Here is a 22,297-nt window from a genome sequence, read left to right on the forward strand (position 1 = left end):
CCCATCTGTTCCCCTAGAGCATCTGTCTGGAATCCACTCCAGCCCTGTGGCACCCGTTACCAAGAGTCACGTAGGTGTGTTTATTTCTGGAGGCGTTTTCCATCTCATTACCACACAGATGCAAGAGAGGCAGCTTAACTACTTCCTGTCCGGGGGTATCTTTCATGTGCCCCGTTCTTTGACTTCTACCGTAGGTCGGTGAGCAAACCCCAAAGTTCTCTGGGTGTCTTGGGATGTGCTGTCCATCTGGGCCATGCACCAAAGGGTAAGCTCAGAATCCCTCTTTATTAAATCCCCTCTAACCTCCCTGGTGGGGGCACAGCTCCCCGCCCTCATCTCTCACAAAGGGGCCACCGGCCCTGCCCTGGGAGAACAGAAAGCCCTTCCTGTGCTCCTCTGGGGCCCAGCACCACACGACCCTGCAGGACTGATTAAGGCCAAGGACCCGACAGCTTTGTGACTATCAGGCAGTCTGTGCCTTGGTTTCTTCGTCCGTAAAACAGGGTATTAATACAACCCACCTCACAGAGTTGTTGGGTCATAATGTGAAAAGCACAACACCTAGGAAACTCTCATGATGGTCAGATGTTCCAGACTGTCTCCATCAGGCCACAATGTGTTCGAGACAGTGCTCTGGTGGAGACGGTATTTCTGAGAAGCCCCTGTGGGTGCCCTCTGGCCTTTCAACTTGTCTCCACTGCGTTCCTCCTGAGGACGCAGTGGCAGGGTCCTGAGAACTCCACCTCAGAGCCATCTCCCGTTTCAGGGTCTCAGAAAGCCACACCCAGGTTCGTCCCTTTGCTTTTAGACTCGCTTCCCTAAAGTCTGCGGTGCACGCCAGGCTCTGGCCAGGACCCCCAGCCCAGCTATGTACACAACCCGCCTGCATGGTGACAGGGGCTAAAGAGCTGGACACTGCACGCCCAGCACACGGAGACACTTGGAACCCCAGTCTACTGCCCTTCAGCAGGGCACCCCGTGTGGGAGAGAACCAGGCCTCGGGGCAGGAGGGGCCTGTCCTCGGTTCTGAGGCCTCCCCAGGGCTGCAGCGCCCTGCCACACAGTAATGACTGACCAGACCCACTGCCCTCAGACTTTCAGACCCAACTATGGACGAAGCCCAGGCTGCTCGGATGCTGAAGCATCGACACGCTTCTTAACTGATGCCCTGTATTACAGACAGAGCAGCCAGCAACCCGGGGGAAGCACCTGCCCAGACATGCGTCCAAGCGCTCGGGCCTAGAATGGGACACTCTTATACCCGAGACACTAGATGACCTGTGCTCTGACCAAGAAACGTGTGTAAACTAAACAAAAAGATGATAACGATAGTAATTCTTAGAAGGCTTGGTGCTGCATTAAGAACACTCACCACTGAAAATGCATCACGTGTACACGGCACTTCAGAATTTCCAGAAAAAATCCACGTCCATTAACTCATTCTGCCCTCAGCACAGGCAGAAAGGCTTTGAGGGCTCCAAGAGAGAAACTGAGGCCCAAAAGGGAGCGGCGTCTTGCCAAGGCTGCCCAGCAGTCAGTGGCAGACCCACTGGCAAAACCCAGTCCAACGTGAAGCTCATGGCTTCGGACATTCTTAAAACAAAGGGATATAAACCCGAAAAGAGGGAAAGCAGGGTCTCGAAGAGATATTTGTACACCTATGTTCATAGTTGCACTACTTACAACAGCCAAGAGGTGGAAGCAAACCGAGCGTCCATCAATGGCTGAGTGCCTAAAACGTGGTCTATACAGACAATGGAATGTTATTTGGCCATGAAAAGGAAGGAGATTCTGACACCTGCTACAACATGGAGGGACCCTGAGGACATTCAGCTCAGTGAAATAAGCCAGACACAGAAGGACAAACACTACATGATTCTACTTATACGAGGTCCCGAGAACAGTCAGACTCATAGAACAGAAAGTACAAGGGTGGTTGTCAGGGTCTGGGGAAGGGGGATGGGGAGTTCAGTGTTTGATGGGCACAGGGCTTCAGTCTGGGAACATGAGAAAATTCTGGCGATGGATGGTGGTAATGGTTGCACAAAATGTGAATGTAATCAACGTCACTAAAATTAACACTTAAAAATAGCTAAAATGGTAAATTTTAGGTTATGCCTATTTCACCATGATAAAAAAGGGGAGGCGTTGACATGAGGACCGAGCTGAGCTGGTGACCCACCTGTAATCTTTCCTTGCCTGATCTTCTGCACCTTGTAGCAGATGGATGTCCCCACCATGAGGTAGACGTCATAAGCTGGGTTCAGAAGGATGTTCTCCAAAATCAGGAGCCTGACCTCCGCGGGGCGGACGTTCTTAGCGTGAGGAAGAGAGGAAAGGTGAGGTGAGCCCGGAGTAGGGGTCAGTGTGAGCAAGAGAAAGGGTGTTCAGAACTTTTCAGTCTGCCCATGTGGGTACAGGGAGGTTAGGGTGAGAACACAAGGCAGCACCTTTGGACACCCCAGAACCCCAGGGGAGCCCTGTGTTACAGCAGGCAGCCATTTAGAGGTCACTGCCAAAGTACAGCGAGCCAGGAGTGATGGCTACAGATACAGAGGCCACTAGGGGCCCAGGGGCTCCACCCACAAAAGCCCCAAAGGTCCGTGCTGGGGGCCGTACTCCTGCGGCCCTCGGGACCGCGACGATTGGAGAGACTATTCTCGGCGGGACACCACCCTAGACCGACACACGCCGGGCTTTCTGAGAAAGAGGCTTATCTGCCTGCGCAGAGGGGCCCACAGAGGGCTCTCAGGAAGCGGGGGCGGGGAGGACACCGTCACAGCCCCTCTCCTCACTTGAGCGCGCCTGTTTCTTACAGAAAGGAGTATATACCCGCCTCTGGTGCCCTGACTCTGGAAGCTGCTGCCAGAGAACGTGTCTCCATGCCCGTCTCTGGTGCCCAGCCGTGGGCTCTTGGGTCCCGCAGGACCGGAACCAACGGAGAAAGAGTTCTTAATCAGCTACCAGCCCCAGGGCACAGCAGAGAAACCCGATCTTTCTGGAAAGAGGCCCATTAGCTAATCATCACAGCTGCACCTGAGGGGCGGCTTCTAATTAAACATACATCTGAGGGCTGACAGTAAACCCTTCCTGAGGCCTTGGGGGTTGGAGGGACATACCTTCATGCCCTCCCTCTGCCCCACTCCAGAGCACCGGCATCTCTAGGAGGGGGGCTCTTATACATGTCTAGGACCCCAGCTCTTACACCTAGTGCCCTGGGTTTTGCGGCTGCCGCCCAGGGGATGCCCCTGGATCACCTGGCCCTGGGGGCCCCTGGGCCCCACAGGACGATCAATCAGAGACAGTGCTTGGGCTACGACCCCCGACACTGCACACACAGCTGACTGACACCCCCCAGCCATTAGGTGGAAGAGGCCTACCTGCTGGAAAGAGCCTTTGGCCTGGAGGGCAGGCTTCAGGGTTGTCACATGTAGGGTCTACAGAGGGGCTCTCGGGGAACGGCTGGGTACATTATCTTTGTACCCCCATTGCCTCACTACAGCTCGTGGCATCTCCCAGACAGGAGCCTGCACCCTTGTCTGGAGCCCCGATTCTTGTGACTGCCGCCCAGGAGACACCTCCAGATCCCCTGGCTCTGGGGGCCAGGGAGGCTCTGTTCACAACCCCAGAGGACTGTACATATGTGCGTCCCTTAAAAGCTGTTGTCTGGGGACTTCCCTGGTGGTCCAGTGGTAAAGAATCCGCCTTCCAATGCAGGGGACGCGGGTTCGATCCCTGGTCAGGGAACTAACATCCCACGTGCCGCAGGGCAAGGAAGCCCGTGCGCCTCAACTAGAGAGCCTGTGTGCCCAAAGTACAGAGCCCACGTGCTCTGGAACCCACGCGCCACAACTAGAGGAGAGAAAACCCACACGCCACAACGAGAGAGAAGCCTGTGCGCTGCAACTAAGACCCGACAGCGGCCCCAAAATAAATAAATAAATAAATAAATAATAAGGTAAAATCTAAAAAAAAAAAATTAATTAGAAAAAAAAAAAAGCTGTTGTCTGAGGGCCTGGCTTCTAACCAGTCTGGGTCTGGATCTAGGTGCTGACTGAGATCCTCCCCTTCTGGACAGAGAAAGACAAATAACATATGGTCTCACTTACACGTGGAATCTAAAACACAACAAAACACCCAAGCTCACAGACACAGAGAACAGATTACTGGTCGGCAAAAAGGGGGTGGGCAAAATGGGTGAAGAGGGTCAACAAGTACCAACTTCCAGTTATAAAATAAATAAGCCCTGGGATGTCCTGTATAGCATGCCGACTATAATTAACAATACTGTACTGCATATCTGAAAGTTGCTCACTGCATAGATCTTAAAAGTTGCTATCACAAGAAAAATATACTCCGTAACTACATATAGCCACAAATGTTAGCTAGACTTACTATGAGCATTTTGCAGTACATACAAATATCGAATCATTATGCTGTGTACCTGAAACTACTATAATGTTGTACGTCAGCTATACCTTAATAGACAAAACCAGTAAGTTAAATAATATCTTTGATACATTAAAAAGAAAAAACCACCACACAGAGCACCCACCTTGGGCCGGGCTCTGAGGTGGGTGCTTTCCACAGGCAGGACAAGGCCACCTTTGCAGCTCAGCGGGAGCCCGGTCCCAGCCCAGCCCTGTGCCCCCACGGGGCCCAGGACACGAGAAGACAAACTCCCCAAATACTAACTGCAATCCCAGGCGCGCTGCAGGACAGTGCTGAACGCGGCTGCCTCACGTTTCCAAAACCCTCCAGGATTCCCAAACTACGGCCAAACCGCTGAAGAGAGTCAATTCTCATCTGTCGCTTTAGAAATTAATCAGCAGGTGTACCGCAAACTTCCTGCTTGGGCTGAAGGAACCAGGCAAACAAGAGGAAGACCCCAGGTCTGCAGCTCAAAAGGAGGCCCAGGCAGGGCAGGCCTGAGCCCACAAGAACCAGGAAGGAACCAGGCCTTGGCTAAACCCACTTCTCGCTGTCCTTTCTGCCCCTGCCCCACCTCCACTCCCAAAATGGGGCTTTGATGGAGAAGCAGGTGCTGGTGAGGCCAGACGATGGGGGGAGGGGGGTCCGGAGTCCGAGCCCTCCACACGTGGGACCAGGCAACCAGGGTCAGGGCTGAAGGTGGGGCACAGGGTGAAATGGCTGGTGGACCCTGGGTGTTCCAAAGGCTCGGATGTGTCTCTACAGCGGGACAGGGGAGTTCACTGAAGATAAGCTAGTTGATGTCAACCCCACTGCTCCCGGACCTCCCTGGAAATTGAGGAGAGAAGATGCCTTGTGACTGTAGAGGTGGCGGCTCTGGTGCCCCGGCCACCTGTTCCTAAGTCGTGGCTCACACCAGACACCGTTCCCGGTAGGGCATCTCCTCTCTGCTACTAAATATGTGAGGGAACCAGTCGTCCAGATCCCGCCCTGGAGCGCAGATGCCCGCCTGCGCCCACCTTGTACACGGCCTCCTGGATGCGCGCCTTCAGCTTGGAGCTCCCCGTCTTCATCCCGGACACCAGGATGGTGTCCCCCTGCTTGGCCGCCTTCTCCATCTCTGAGATGTAGGAGGGAGGGATGTACGTGGACTCCAGAAAAGTCAGGATGCTGGAAAAGGAACGTGCGGTCAGACCCGATGCGTGGAACCCAGGAACCTCACGCACTCACTCTCCAAGCTCCTGTGCGTGGTGCCAGACCCCATGTAAGTGGTGCTGACCTAGTCGGTGCTGCCTAGAAACCTGTCCCCGGAATGTCCTACCTCAGAACTGTCAACGTCCCTGTGAAACATGCAGATTCTTGGCCCCGGGCCGGCCCTTGGTCTGCACGAAGCCTGGGAATCTGCATTTTATAAAAATCCCAATGTGATTATGATAAAAGGCAGGCACTGAAATCTGAAGACCGCCCGCTTAGTCGAAATGTTTTGGTCTCACAGACGTGAAAGGTGAGGCTCACGGAAGCCGAGAACAGGCCCAGGACCACAGGTCCAGCCAGGGCCCTTCAGGGCTCCCCAGGAGTCCCAGCCCCCTTTCTTGGCCAGCTCCTGCATCTGGGAAATGGTTCAACGACCACGCCCTCCAGTGTTAGAAATAGGGAATCACATCGAATCCTACCTTCCCTGGGGTTAGGCTGTGGGGAGAACGGAGGGAGAATTCAGGATGGGGTGGAACCCCCAGAGCACAGGCTGGTAAGCGGGGCCAGCCTGAGTCTCTCCCTGGCAGCCTGCGATTTACAGATAAGCCCCCCAGTTCCACCCGAATGAGAGCAGTCAGTCGGACACGCTTTCATTCTCCCCAAGATCTGCCGGGCGCTATACTACGCAGTGATTTACTTCCTTGCCCAGTTTTACGAGGTGTCACACACTGAATTTAATGAAAATCCAGGACAGTCTGGTTCCAGCACCCCTCAGCACCTTGGACTTCAGTCGGCATTCGACTTACATGCCGGGTGCTTGGAAGCTCCAGGGGCCGTCAGGGCAGGAAACAAGCTTGGTGGTGCGAGCGGGGAAGGTAACCAGCATCCCCTGAACATCTAGTATGTGTCGGGCCCAAGAGAGGGGCTCTCACCCCCGTCAGCGTGCTCGCCCACCCTGCCACCCTCAGAGGTGGGCACAGTGACACCTCCATCTGCTGCAGGAGGAAGCTGGTGCTCAGGCGGTCACAGTCCTTGATGACAGCCACAGGCAGGACATCACAAGGCCGGGACCGGAATGCAGGTCTCTTGGCCCTAAAGCCCACATTCCTGGCTTACTGAGACTCCAGAAATTCCAGAGCTCAAACAGAGACAGAGGCTGACAGCCCAGCCCCCAAAGAGCTCTGACCCAAGAGGGCAACCTGGCTTGCACGGCGTCAGGGCATGAGGGTGCCCGCCGTGGAAATGGCCGTGAGCTGAGCCTGGTTGTGTCCTGGAACCCCGAGCTGGACTTTTGAAGGTGTAAACAAAAGGCCAGACTTGTAACTCCCCACAAAATACTTATCAATTGCAAGGGAGTAAGAAAGTGACTTCAGAGCAGGGCACCTGGCAGACCCCGCCCTACCCAAGTGATGACAGCGAACAAAATCATTGATGGACCAACAAAATCACGATACGACGCAACGAGAATACGGAATCTCGCCTCTGTGATGTTCCTGCAAAGATGCAGAACTCTGGGTCTAATCAGAAGGAACGTCAGATAAACCCGAAATGGGGGAGGGTCTGTAAGATAACTGGACTACAGTCTTCACGAGTGCAACGTCCCAAACGTCGAAGAAGGACCGAGAAACTCTTCCACGCTGACGGAGACTAGGAGAGACAGGACGACATGCGGCAGGTGACCCTGGGGGTCACGTTCTGCTACAAAGGATACAATTGGGATAAACTGGCAAAACTTGAACAAGGTCTTGTGACTGCGGGCATCAGTGTTAATTTCATAATTGTGATGACCGTCTTGTCGATGTGCAGGAAAACGTCCTCAGAGGTAGTAAATGCACATTAAAATAATTGGGGGTTACGGGCACCAGGGTGGCAGCTTGCTCTCAGATGGCTCGGGGAATCCACTTTCTGTACTACGCTTGCAACTTTTCTGTAGGCTAAAACTTGCTGCAAAGTCTTTAAAAAGAATAAGTCTTCCTCCCCCAAAAGGGACTATACTCTAACATTTTTATAATACAGCACGAGGCAATGCAGCATAGCAGGGGACATTAGCCCAGACCTTGGGTCTGCACCAGCACCGGCCAGCAGAACCTTCTGGGATGGAAATGCTCCACGTCTGCCCTGTCCAGTGTGTGGTAACACCAGCCACACAGCTAACGAGCCCTTGACATGTGGCCAGTGCATCAAGGATCTGAATTTTCCGCTGTACCTAGTTTAAATTTAAACAGCCAGGATAGGGTTCATGGCTACCGCACAGCACTGTGGGAATCTATACACATCTGAGTTCAAGTTGTAGCTCCGCCCCTTACCAACCTAAGGCACGTGGACAGTGGTACGGAAGCCACACGGCTGTTGGGGGAACTGGCTGAGTCAAGATGGGTAATGAGTCTGTCTCACAAGGACTCCGCCTGCAGGCCCACTTCCACCCCCGTGCTGGGGAAGGCAGCCTCCTGCGCCTGGAAGAGGTCACTGCAGGAAGGTGACCCCAGCCGGAACTGTCTCCCCGTTAGCTCACCCCCAGCGGGGCCGCACCTCGCCCCTCGTCTGCACCCCGGGACAGCTCCCATTGTCTGGGACAAGCTTTCTCTTCGGCAGCTGGACAGCCCAGCCTCCTCGACGATGTCCCACAGAACACACCCCCGTGGGCTTCACAAGCAGCAAGGTTCCTGCACAACCGTGTGAGCCGAGGGGGATGATGACGACGGAAGCCCCCAGCACACATGGAGCCGGCGACAACCCCCTTCCCGCCTCCCTTCCAAGGCAGGCGCCTCTTACCGGAGCGCGTTGTGGGTGTCCGAGTACCCGTCGGCCTCTGTGTCCTTCACGATCATCCAGTCAAAGACCAGCCCGGCCAGGGTGCTGAACGTGTTTCCTGTAGGAGCAGAGGGGCACACCCGAGTTATCCCCCGGGGCCAGGGGCAGGGGACATGCACGAGCCCCTGCAGAGCAGGCAGCACTGCCTGCAGCCTCCGGCCTCCATTCAGCAGGGAGGGAGGGAGGGAGGGAGGGGAAACGAGGCTGAAAGGATCAGGGTCACGTGACCGTGAGGAGTGAGCCCTGGCCTCCCGGGGGAGCCGTGTCCTTCCCGCTGTACCTCCTGCCTGTGCGCACCCATCACTCCTCACTCGGGGAAGTGCTTTACGGTTTAGACGGTGGTTCCTGAGACTGTCACTCACTCCCCCCTCACCACCTCCCTGTGCTGGGAAAGGAACCCAGGCCGTGTGCTTTCATGTGCCCCTCCTTGCCCCTCGGCCGAGATGCTGAGACCCCAAGTCCCGGGTAGAGGAGGTGGACGCTCGCACAGCCGGCCTCGGCTCTGAAGTCCTGGCTGCCGTCCGCGTGCCTTGGACCAGACACCAGAACATGCAGAGCCTGGCACGTGACTGGGCGACCGCTGCCGGAGGAGCAGGACTCAGGGAGGGTCTGATGCCCTCCGTAAACACCTTGTCAGGGTAACTGCAAGACCTGGTTCTACGCAGACACCCGGGAACAGGGCGGGGGATGAAAACTGGGGGCTCAAAGGCCTGATCTGCTGGGAACTATGGTTTGCTTTTTCCCCAGGTGAGGTTGATTTTACATTTTTTAATTGGCTCCCATCATTTCAAATTAAGAAATGCAGTATACTGTATATCCAACTTGCAAGTTCAAAAGTCTGAAGACCCCGCTGCCTGGGCCCTGCTTCCTCTGGTGATGAGAGGCTGGCTCAGCCTCTCCAGCTGGTCTGTCCCACTCCCCACACCACACCCTACCACCCACACCCACTCCATCTCCATCATCTACATTCCTGTCCGGCCAGCCCCCAAAACAGAGCATCTGGGGCCCAGGAAAGCTCTTTCTTCACTGCAAAGCACAGAGCATTTAGAGTCAGGCCCCACCCCACCCCTGACGTCTCAGGGCTGTTGAGATCGACAGGAGAAAGTGCCCCCAGCGAGGTGCCTGGGGGGTGCCAGCCAGCTCAGGGGCAAGTACGGTTCAGCACGGCCTTCTGAGGACGAGAAGACCGAGGCTGGGGGAGGCCTCCTTGGGTCTCTTAACCTGGAAAATGGAGACAGGAAACCCTGTGTTCATCCATTTCAGTGGTTACGCTTGGAGCTCTGTTTTTCAGAGTCAGAATCCCTGCATCTCTGTCATGTTCAGATGTGAGGGGAGGGATGAATGTGGGATCATTCCTGGAGCAGAAAGCATCCCGGGGCTTCCAGAAGTTTCACCCACATGGGCAGGTGCGCATGCAGGACCAGCTGCCTAATTTGCAGGGCTGTATGCAAATGAAAACTTGGGGCTCCTCATTCCAAAGGCAGGGAAAGCACCAGAAGGAGGCAAGTCAGACTTGGGAGAGTTGGAAGGAGACAGAGAAAGCCCCAGGCATGGGGCTGGCTGAGGGGGTGCTCCCTTGGGCGGGTAGGGACACTCTAGGGTGAGTGCAGACCCTCAGAGGTACCCAGAGGCCCTGCCCTGCAATTTGGGGTACACATGGATGTGCCAGTTACAGGGGTCCCCTCCTGCCAGCCACTGGACCAACACACTGTGTCCTAGCTGAGCAGGCTCTGTGGAAACTGAGTCAGGTATCTCTCCTTCCCGCTCTGCTGATCCCCACGCTAAGCCTCGGTAGCCTGTGTATGGATATGCTAGGAAACCAGATGAGGGTGGGTGAGAGGCTCACTCCGGCCAAAATGCAGCCTCTAGAACGGACGTGCCCTGGGACAGGGATGGCCTCTGCCACGCTCCACCCCGCATACCCCGGGGACACGCGCCTATCCCAGGCCCCCGCTGGGGATGGAAGGTGGCCGTAGTCACAGGACAAGGCTGGGGAGGGAGAGGATAGGCAGGACGCAGGACACCAGGGGACAGGGCACAGGTGGCCAGGAACCCAGCCCAGGAGGCAGGGAGGTGGCAGGGAAGCAGGATCTCAAAATCACTGAGGCTCCAAGTCCCAACAGACCCCACTCACAAAACACGAGTACAAAAATAAATTTATTAAAATTTCAAGACGGCAACAGTGGAGCATTAAACTAAGCCTGGGGACCTTTGTAGCACGAGAGCCTGTGTGAAGCTGGCCCTGACGTCTGGGTGACAAAATAAAACCACAGGAGATGGCACGTGACCTGGCTACAACTTCCCAGAGTGGACAGTGGGCAAGGGCACCTTCCAGCAAAACAGGCTCCAAGACCCACACATTCAGCAGGAATTTGCAGGCTTGGAGGTAGGGGCAGTTCAAGAAGCTTCTGCCCAGAGTTTTGCCGTGTCTCTTTGAAAAGCAGCTATTATGTACTCCTGAAACTAACGCAACATTGTTAATCAACTATACTCCAATATAAAATGATTTTTTTTTAAAAGCAGCTATTAGACCTACTATGTGCCAAGTGCTCACATTAACAAGGAAATCCCAGAGCCCAGTCTCCGGAGGCTGCACCCCCTGTCCTGGTCCCAGGAGGGCAATTCAACTTAACAAACATTTGCTGGATGCCCGCTGGGCCCGAAGTCCGTGTCAAACAAAGAATGAAGTGATCCCAATTCTGCCCAGTGCAGAGCCTGACGAGTAAAAAGTGCCCCGTGCCCCAAGGCTGGGCTTGCGAATCACTGAGGGATCTCAAGGAGGGACAAACTCCACCTTGGGAGAGCCCTGGAGGAGAAAATATTAGAGGGGATGCCCAGAGGGCCTGGGCTTCAGAAAGCAGAGATCCGGAAGTGGGAGTGGAAGGTGCTCTGAGTGGGAGGTGAGGCGTGGCATATGGGGTACCGGAGCCACCCAGCACTGCCCGGGCACCAGGTACATGCGGGCTGGGAGAGAACTCTGAAAACATTAACTCGAGGCAGGAACCCTGCAGATGGCCTCAGGCCAATAAAGTAGACCCCAGCCCCTGGTGCAGACCACGGTGCCCAGGAAAAATGCAGCAGTTGGAGACAGGCAGTGTGGCCTAGTGGACGAGAGTTCCAGCCCCTGCTCTGCCGCCCACGAGCTGCATGACCCTGGGTGAGTCACTGAAGCTCTCTAGGCCCCAGCTTCCTTGTCTGTACAATGGGCTAATGTATAATTACCATCCACCCTCGTGGGGTAAAAGACTACACTTAGGGCTGGGCACCTAACAATGTTTGCTGAGCCACAAGCAGGTTAAAAACCAAACAGGCACCAACCTAGATAAGGTACATCCCTTCTGAGACTGGGGGGCCCTCCAAGGTTATGAAGGTCAAGTTTGTCTTTACAGAGGAGACTGATCAGTAGGGAGGATACAGGCTCGGGACAAAGGAAGAGGGGATTTCTAAGGAACTAGTCCAAGTGCTTCTGGGTGGGGACACCCTCACAGTGAACAGGGAGGCAGGGAGTGAACCACCTGGTGCCACAAAGGTGGGCCTTGACCTGGGCTCTTCCTGAAAGGCCAGTGTATGCACGCCTGGGTGAGCCAGGATTCCCCCCGCAACCGGCCACATGCACCACCAAAACCTTAGGAGTGGGAGGACTGTGAAACGTGATCCCCTAGGGTCACGGGGCACCTGTCCCACACAGGAAGGCCAGGCAGCCACCTTCCATTCCTGACACACATCCACCAGCTGCCCAAGGGGAAAAACCAAAGTGACTTAAAAATGAATAAACTATTAAAAAAAAAAAAAGATGGAGAATAACAAGTGATGGTGAAGATTTGGAGAAACCGGAACACTCATGCATCACTGGTGGGGATGTGAAACAGCACAGCCACTGTGGAAACACTCTCCGGCTGTTCCTCAGAAAGGTACATATAGAGTTGCCCTTTGACTCAGCAATTCCACTCCTGGGTGTAGACCCAGGGGAAATGAAAGCCTATGTCCACACAAAGACTCGAACCCATGTTCACAGCAGCACTACTCACAACAGCCCAAAGGGGGCAGCAACCCAACTGTCCACCAACTGACGGACGGATAAACAAATGTGGTCCATCCATATGACAGAACATCACTCAGCCGTGAAAATGAACGAAGCACCGCCACAGGATACAACGTGGGTGAACCGTGACAACATGCTCAGTGAAAGATGGCAGACACCAAAGACCACACACTGTATGATTCATTCATATGAAAGCTCCAGAAGGGGCAAATCTACACACACAGAGAGTAGATGAGTGGCTGCCAGGGGCCAGAAAGAGAAAAGCACAAGAACTGACTGCTAATGGGTGTGGGGTTGCATTCTGCAGTGATGAAAATGTTCTAAAATTAGACAGTGGTGACGGCTGTACAACTCTGTGAATATACTTTTAAAATAAACCACTGAACTGTACACTTTAGATGGGTAAATTTCATGGTATATAAATCTCGATAAAAATAAACAAAACTTGGGTCGTGGGGAGGGATAGATTGGGAGTTTGGGAATGACGTGTACACACTACTATATATAAAACAGATAATCAACAAGGACCTACTGTAGAGCACAGGGAATTCGGCTCAATACTCTCTAATAACCTATATGGGGCAAGAATTTGAGAAAGAATAGATACATGTATAACTGAACCACTTTGCTGTACACCTGAAACTAACACAGCATTGTAAATCAACTATACTCCAATATAAAATAAAAATTTTTTAAATAAACAAAACTTTATTTTTTAAGTGACAAGACAGGAAATAGACCAGAGAGGTTAAGAGCAGGGGTTGGCACACTATGGCCCTTGGGCCAGATCTAGCGCCCACCAGTTCTTGTGAATAAAATTTTATTAGAACAGCTACGCCCATTCATTCCACACTGTCTGTGACTGTTTTAGAGCCACGCTGACACAACTGAGTGGTCGCTGCAGAGACGATCGGGCCGGCAAAGCCTAAAACAATTCCTACCCAGCCCATCACGGAAAACACGTGCTGACTCCTGGCTGAGAGTGAACTCAGGACCCAACCAGGCCAGAGCTCAGATTCTGGCTCTGCTGCGAACGAAGGACTAGGATGTGTGTGTGCCTGGTCTGTGTGTGTCTGTATGTGCACTGTGTGTTCTCTCTCAGTCTCCGCTCCTGGAAGTGAAACGAGTCAGGACAGGTGAGGCGCCCAGAGACGCCTGGCTCCAGTGAGCGGCATATGACCCCCGCCACCGCGTCGGGCAGGTGAGCTCCCATCAGCTCGCTGCACAAACTCCCCCTCGGTGCCCTCTGCCTCAAGACCAGGCGCAAATCCCACACCTGACACAAGGCCCCTTTATATCCTGTGTCCCTTGGCCTCTCCAATTTCAGTCTCAAGGATGAAACGGGGTCCCTGCCTGGCAGACCCCACATCCCTCGAGGCTCAGTCAAACATCCTGCCTTCTAAGAAATTGTTCTGACCCCTGACCTCCACGCCCCACCTCCAAGCCCCCTGGAGTTGCTCCCCCACCCGGTGGGCCCTTCACACTCTGCACCCAACGTGATTACAAACCGCACCTGCCGGGATGCATGTGGGGCCTGATCTACCCGTGGACCCCCTGGCCTGAGATGCTAGGGGCAGAGGCCCAGTGCGCCCGCCCCACCACAGCAGTATCCCAGGACCTGGCAGACCCAGAAGGCAGAACACACTCCATGGCCACCCAGCGCACTGAGCACCCACCACACACCAGGCGGGGCTGCCCTTCACACTCACTCACCAGGTCCTCGTGACCAGGTAAGCGTCATTATGTCAGCTTCACGGATCAGAGGGGAGTTCAGAGAAGCTGGGCAGCTTATCCAATGAATGAATACAGAGCGGAAGGAGGGCTCGGACAGATGCTTCGAAACACTGATTCTGCCCCCAGGGGACATCTGGCGATGGCTGGAGAGATTTCTGGTTGTCACAACTCACTGGGTGCTACTGGCATCCAGTGCATAGAGGCCAGGGATGCTGCCAAACACCCTAAAATGTACTGGGTAGTCCCCACCACAAAGAATTATCTACCCCAAATGTCAATCCTGCCTAGACTGAGAAACCCTGACCTATAACAATGTTTTGAAAAAGCCAGGGCAGGGGGGGCTAGAGTGGTCAGGGGAGATTTCAAAGACAAGGTGAGTCCTGGCTTGGATGTGAAGTTTTAGAAGATCCTTCATCTGGAAGATGCCTTTTGCTGACCTACTTTCTTCAACAAGAACCTTAACCTACAAATTTTCCCTTTGCTCCTTGACCAAGAGGTCAGGTTACAGCCAAGATAGTCTGCCAACCAGCAGAACAGACCTTCCACAAAGAATCCCAGCCCAGAACAAGCCAATGTTCTGCTATGAGGTGAAGGATGGTACGTGGGGCCGGCAGCATAGACATGCTCTCTTACACACACACACACACACACACACACACACACACACACACGCGTGCACGCGCGCATGCGTAGGCTGCAGTCTGGATCAGGAAGCCAGCCCCAGAACCCGGAGCCTCTGTTGTTCACAGCAGTGACCCCGTGAGCCCCTCCCAGCTGTGCACAGGCACGGAGCTGGCCTCCAGGCCCTGTGGAGAAGTGGCCGTGGCCTCGCTGCCACCGTGGGCCTGGCATCCACTTAGGGGTGGTCCTGACCTCTTCCACGTTGCCCCCCTGGCCGGAGCAGCCCGCCTTGGGGGACAGCGGGCCGCACACGAGGAGAGGAAGAAACAGAGCCCGCCAGGCCAGTGGCCTCACCTTCCGAGTCCAGGGCCTGGATCTTAAGCTCCAGCGGGGAGTCCTCCAGGTACAGCTCGCGGGTGGTGGAGACGATCTGAATGCCGTGGATGAGGTCCACGATGGCGTCGCAGCGCAGGACCTGGCCGGTGGCTGCAGGGGAGGGAACACAGGGTCAGCCGGAGGGCGGCCACCCCACCTCCAGCGCCTCACAGGTTGGACAGTCTTATTCTTCGGCAAAGACAAGGGAAACCAACAATCCCCCCAAAAAAACGGGGCTGGAAGAGCCGAGTCGACCCTCAGGAGCTCCACGAGGCCCGAGAGTCAGCACGGACGTCCAGGAAGTAAGGGCCTTCCAGACACTTTCACTGCCCATCTTGTACTTTTCCACCGCGAGCGCCAGCGTTTAAAGCTGCGTGCAAAACACTCTTCCTAGAATTCTTAGTTTTGCTCAGAGTGTGACCACTGAGCTAAACGACAAGGGTTCTGGTATGATAAGTTAGCCTCCAAAAGGACGATGCTGTTCTGAACGCCTGTCCCTACCCTGAGATCAGCAATTACACCCGGAATTGGTGCATTTGTGTGTGTCTGTGTTTACACTGCGGTTTTTGCATAAGACCATCGACTACACTACAGTACAAAAAAAGTGTGCACGTCGACACGGATTTCTTACTTGCTCCATCAATAAGACACATAAACGGCGTTACCTGGAGGATCCTCTAACGTAAAAAATAACAGCTTGTGACACGAAATCATTCCGACCATTCTCCAGGCACCATATAACTACTTGTACACCCTTAACTATGTGAGAAAGCCATTCAACCCCATTTATCAAAAACCTTAAAAATATTCATAGGCTGTGATCCAGTAAAGCTGCGAATCTATCCTTGGCAGGAAATAACCTGAAAGAACCCAAAATTGTTCCCCGAATGAAACTATTTATTTTCCTATATGACACTGAAACAAACATCTGAAAACAATCTGAATGCCTCATATAAGGGAATGCTTATAGCACAACCTCTGGTTAAGAATATTCTTCGGCCATTAAAAATACAGAGTGAAGTAGGTCAGAGAGAGAAAGGCAAATACCGTATGCTAACACCTATATATGGAATTTAAGGGAAAAAAATGTCATGAAGAACCTAGGGGTAAGACGGGAATAAAGACACAGACCTACTAGAGAACGGACTTGAGGATACGGGGAGGGGGAAGGGTAAGCTGTGACAAAGCGAGAGAGTGGCATGGACATATGTACACTACCAAACGTAAGGTAGATAGCTAGTGGGAAGCAGCCGCATAACACAGGGAGATCAGCTTGGTGGTTTGTGACCACCTAGAGGGGTGGGATAGGGAGGGTGGGAGGGAGGGAGACGCAAGAGGGAAGAGATATGGGAACATATGTATATGTATAACTGATTCACTTTGTTATGAAGCAGAAACTAACACACCATTGTAAAGCAATTATACTCCAATAAAGATGTAAAAAAAAAAATTCTATAATAAAATGGGAAACGTTTCATACCATGTTAGGTGGGGGAAAAGCATGACAGAAAAGTCATTGTTTTCTAAGCGTCTTACGACCATAATATGGCAAATTAAATATGGGGAAGTGAAACATTGCACAACTTTCTTCATTTTGAATCAACGCCCATTAAGAGTTATTTTGGTAACAACTAATAACTTAGAAATGAAACAGCCTCCACGGGAGGGCAAGCAGGACAAGGTTGTGGCAGGAGGGACCAGGGTTCATGTTGCCTGCTCAGTGTCGCCCCAGCTCCATGGGCGTCCTCAGACCCAACAAGAGAAGGGAAAGCGTGGCCATGGGCTCTTCCGTCCCTGTGGCCCGAGGCCTCAGCGGGGTGTTTCCAGCCGCTCAGCCCCCATCCCCACCAGGGGCCACGCGGCGCACTGGGAGGCCTTACTGATGTCCTCCGCGAAGATTATGCTTGTGAGGCGGGCGGGCTGGGACAGGCGGGCCTGCACCACTGCCTTCCGGGAGCACTGCTGCTCGTCCAGGCCCAGCGGCTCGATGCTGGCCACCTCCGGCCGGGTCGATGACCTGCGGCGAGAAGAAGAGAAGTCACCCTCTGGAGCCACTGGAGAGGCAGGGCTGGGACCAGAAGCCAGAGCCGCAGCCCCCCCCGCCGATCTGTCCCAGACTCGCAGGACAGAGAGGCCAGGCTCCACCAGCTTCAAACCCAGTGGAGACAGGCAGCCGAGGCCCCTCTAGTAGGAGCAGGACATCCTGAGGGCAAGGACCTCTCCCCCACCTCCCCCCCACCCCAGCCCTGAACATATCACACAGGCAGAGAGTCACTGCTCGGGACACTGGAAAACACCTCCATGTTCAACAGTCACCTGACAGGACTATTCCAAGGAACTGGAAATAACTATTGGGGGGGAAGCGCCTACGGTCCCTGGGGAGGAGGAGAGGCCAGGTACCTGCTGACCTCTAGGCAGGACCTGGCACACGGCAGCCTCCCAGACGGTCACCTCCATCCCCAACAGGCCCTACAAACCCAGAGCTCACCGACGGGAACCTTGGCAACAGGCACAAGGCCCAGGGCACGGGGCCGAGGTAACAGGGAAGGTGGGCGGAAGCGCAGGTAAACACCTTCGCCACGGAGGGAGGATGGGTCATTCTTCACAGAAGCGATGGTTAATCACCCTGCACCCCGAGGCAGGCAGAGAGCGCCGGACATGAGAGGGGATGAGAGGCAGAAGCAGATGTCTGGCAAACGCAGAGACACCCAGAGACTGTTATTAAAATACAGAAGCGTGCTGGGGGAGTGTGGTGGTTAATTTTACGTGTCAACCTGGCCAGGCCATGAGGTGCCCAGCTACTTGGTCAGACATTATTCTGGGTGTGTCTGAGGGTGTTCTGGGATGAGATTAACATTTAAACCAGCAGACTGGGTAAAGGAGATTGCCTTCCCCAGTGTCGGTGGGCCTCACCCAATCAGTTGAGGCCTGAATAGAACAAAAAGGCTGACCCATCTGCAAATGAGAGGGAGTTCCTCCTGCCTGAAAGCCTTCAGAGGCATGTATATACACACACACACACACACACACACACACACACACAAACATACACACATATTGTTTCTCTGGAGAACCCTGACCAATACAGGGAGGCCAAAGAAGATAACGAAAGAAACTATCTACCATGTGTTAAGCCCAGAGCCAAATACTTCTGTCCATCGGATTACTTAACCCTCCAGTAGGCCTATATGGGAAAACCAAATCGAGGCTCAGAGAGGTTGAGTAATTCCGCAAAGCCACACAGCTGTACGTGGCAGGGCCAGTGATCACAGCCAGGTCTGTGTGACTCCAGATCAGACAATCCTCCCACCACACGAGTGCTTTCCCCAGGGTACGGAGCACACAACACCAGAGAGCAGTGAGGCACTGATGAACTATCTTTAAATTGACTCTTTATGTCATTTAATTACTACACATTCATTTTTAATTGTTTCAGGAAAAACAAATGTATCAAACTTATGAGCTCCTAAATGTTAATACTGAAGAGGATGTCCGATGTTCAAAAACGGAGTCATTTTGAAGGAAACAGTAAGTTTTCGTATACGTGGTACACTAAAAAGGCAGCACTCTGACAGTGGCACTCCCAGGATAGCTGTGAGGGGCGGGGTCTGTCCATCAGCTGCCATTTTCCAGTGTTTCTATAAAACAAGGACAGAGCGGCCTCTCACACTGATAGCTGGAGCTCTCAGAACCAGTCTGTCCCCACACTGGCTGGCTCGGAGGACCCACATGAGGCACGGAGGGAAGGGGGGAGAAGGCACGTGGGCCGCACCAGCTCCCTCAGCCTAACCCTCGCGGGCTCTGGGCTCATGGCTCAGGCGGCAGGACGGGTCCAGGGAGCAGGGCTCAGAGAAGGCGGGGTCTGCACAGAGCTGACAGCTGAGAGGCCCACCCAGAAACCGGCTCCGAAGGCCAGGTCACTTGGACACGGCATCACGTTCTGCCAAGGAAGCAGGTCCGGGATCAACGGCTTTTCTGCCGGAAGAGCCTTCCTCTGTCTCCAGTTTAAACGAACAGCCGCTGCTCAGAAAGGATGAGAGCTGCTCCAGCTTGCCCACCTGGTCGTTCTGTGCATCTCAGCTGGTGGTCAGCACACCTGCCCACCCTCTCCACTCATGGACTTGCCTTAAGGCCCACGGGAGGAGCTTCAGGGGCCTCCCCAGGCCCCTGGCGCAGGCAGGGATGGTGACACAGCCTCAGTCTCTGTTGAGGTGAACGCCTAGGGCAGCAGGGTGCTGTCACTCGCCAGCTGTGTGACACTGAGCAAACAATTCCACCTCAATTCTCTGTGCCTGTTTCCTCAGCTGTACAATGGCAATAAAAGTGGTACCTGCTGCAAAGGGCTGGGGCGGATTAGATGGGATGACAGATGTAAAGCTCTTACTGCAGGGCGTCGCACATAGTAAGCTCTCCAACTCAGGCACCAGAAGGAGGTGCCGAAATGACGGGCTTCTGGCCCTGAGGTGTTTGGCGAGATTCTGACCATAGACCTTTGCTTTTTAAAGAAAGTAAGAAAACATGGGCCCTTCTAGATTGTGATCGTTCATGTGTGACCTGTCCATCCCCTTCCCTGAAGGAAGCCGGACCCTGATCCCTGCTGGTGGGGCCCTACCCCCAACCGCAGACATCCTCAGAGCCACAGGCAAAGATTCAGGCCCGAAGCAGGGTTCACCGCTGGCAAGAGCCTGAAGCTTCTGACTTCGAATCTAACCTCTGCTCCAAAGGTCTCCCTCCCCCAGCTTCCCCCGCATCCCTCCACTGATGCTGACCCTCCACTTCTCGCGTCCCTCCCACCAGCTCTTGTGCGGCCCGGGCTTGAGGGCTCCTGGGAAATGGTAACTCTTCCACAGACCCCATCCCTGACCCTCCTCAACCTCCACTCAGCTCTCACAGCTGGTCCTCCTTGGGGCCCCTAATGCACCCATTCGTTCATTGAATCCATTTTCATTGGGTGATGTACAGTATTCCAGGTACCGTTCTAGGTGCCGGGGACACAACGAAGTACAAAATACACATTAATCCCCACCTTCACGGAGTTTACGTGTTAGTGGGAGGAGAACAAGGATAGACAAAATGAGTGAGTGAAGGTGGGATCTCAGACCACAGTGCTGTGGACAAATAGAAGGCACGGGAGGGAAAGGCTGTAGTTTCCAACTGGATGGTGAAGGGAGCCTCCCTCAGAGGGCACATGTGAGGAGGAGGGGCAGACACAGGATCCCTGGATATCTGGGAGAAGGGCATTCGGGCAAAAGCACGGGCGAGTGCAAAGGCCCCGAGACCATGGCTGGCGTGATCCTTCTCCCTGTCTGACCCCCTCGGAGACTGAGCGTGAGGACAGCACCCGTACGTGCTCATTTCTTGCCCTCACTGAACCCAGCGTAAGACTCTGGTGCGAGTTTTTGTAGATGCCCCTTACCAGGTTATGGATTCTCTTCTACTCCGAACTTGCTGCAAATTTCTATCATGAATGACTGTTGAATGTTCTGCACCTACCGAGACCATTATATGGCTTTTCTTCTTCATTTTGTTGATACAAGAATTAATTGTTTATTGTTGATCAAGCAATTACACTGATTGGTTTGTGTTAAACCAGCCCTGCATTCCTGAGATCCACTCCACTTGGTCATAACACAACACCCTTTTTGTATGTTTCTGGATTTGATGTACTGCAATTTTGTTAAGGAATTTTGTCCTCTGCGTCTGTGAATTTCTTTTGCTTATAACGTTTGAGGCTGGTTTGCGATCAGTGTAATGTTGGCCTCATAAAAAGGAGCTAGGAAATGATTGTTCTTCCTGCCTTTCCTGAAAGAGTTTATGAAGGATTTGTACTATTTCCTCCTGAAACATTTCATAGAAATTACAAGTGAGGCCACCTGGGCTTGGAGTTTTCTTTCTTTTTTTTTTTTGCGGTACACGGGCCTCTCACCGCTGTGGCCTCTCCCGCTGCGGAGCACAGGCTCTGGACGCGCAGGCTCAGCGGCCATGGCTCACGGGCCCAGCCGCCCCGCGGCATGTGGGATCTTCCCCGACCAGGGCACGAACCCGTGTCCCCCGCAACGGCAGGCGGACTCTCAACCACTGCACCACCACGGAAGCCCTGGAGTTTTCTTTATGAGAAGGTCTGTCATTATAAACTTAATTTTACCAAATGTCCTAAGTGGACTGAGAGGCACCAAGGGCTCTCTATGCCTGAGAACCCTTCCCCAAGTCCTGCACAGGAGGTGGGGAGCCTACGGTTCAGTTCTGGGGGGCATGTTGCTTCCTCTCCTCTCGAATTGCTCACCCACATCCCAGCAGGGCCCCCTCTCAGATCACAGCAGCTCCCGACAAGGGCCCCAGGTGAGCAAACCCAGGGTATATATACTGCCCCCCCCCCGCACACGCGCACACACACACACACACACACACACACACACACAGAGCTGGGCAAACAGGAAGCAAGGCGAACGTGCACACATGGGTGTCATTCCTGCAGGGGACCCGTGTTGGGTTTTGGCTGCCCAGACTCCATTCCCCCTCCTCAGTAACAGCACCCAGCTTTTCTGGGGGTACTGCTCTCCTCCACCCTCAGACCATGAGGCTCCAGGGCACCCATGCTCCTTGGACCCTGGGAGGCAGGTGGCTGGGGCCTGGCCGATTGGCTGTGCATCCCCCTGGATGGAGGTGTTCAGACCCAGCGTGCAAGGCTTGACAAGGGCTGCAGGGCTGTACCCCGTCCTCTTGCTACCCCAGGGGGCACCCGGCTGAGGCCCGAGACCAGGCCCTGCTGACATCACTGAGTCCTGTGTGCAGCCTGAAACAAACTCTGCCAAAACAACATCCCTGCTTTATTTAAACTATTTTGGTTTGAGTTTCCTGTCACATGCAGGAAAGTCAGGAGAGTTGAGACAAATGAACTCCCCTGACTGAATTCTTCAAGACGTGTGGCCTTATTTCATTCAAACTACTGGTACTATATTTTTTAAAAAAGAAAAAAAAATTGTCATTTATTACGTGCTTACTATGTGTCAGGCTCGAAATAAAACATATCACAAGTGTTTTATTTGCCTCCCAACAGTCCTATTGAAATCCCCCATTTGATACACAAGG

The 22,297-nt window shown here is 53.8% G+C and overlaps 1 protein-coding gene across 1 annotated transcript in view; it reads right to left on the minus strand.

The window, feature by feature from the left end:
- Positions 1–22,297, minus strand: part of NUP210 (nucleoporin 210) — a 101,586-nt gene that overhangs the window by 73,970 nt on the left and 5,319 nt on the right. Inside the window, exons 2-6 of the mRNA XM_065885175.1 lie at positions 17,089–17,225; positions 15,188–15,319; positions 8,398–8,494; positions 5,451–5,601; positions 2,183–2,315 (exon numbers count right to left, since the gene is read on the minus strand). Of these exons, the coding sequence (XP_065741247.1) occupies positions 2,183–2,315; positions 5,451–5,601; positions 8,398–8,494; positions 15,188–15,319; positions 17,089–17,225 (650 nt within the window). The remainder of the gene's footprint in view (positions 1–2,182; positions 2,316–5,450; positions 5,602–8,397; positions 8,495–15,187; positions 15,320–17,088; positions 17,226–22,297) is intronic.

The sequence above is a fragment of the Phocoena phocoena genome, chromosome 10, assembly GCF_963924675.1.
Source record: "Phocoena phocoena chromosome 10, mPhoPho1.1, whole genome shotgun sequence".
Taxonomy (NCBI): domain Eukaryota; kingdom Metazoa; phylum Chordata; class Mammalia; order Artiodactyla; family Phocoenidae; genus Phocoena; species Phocoena phocoena.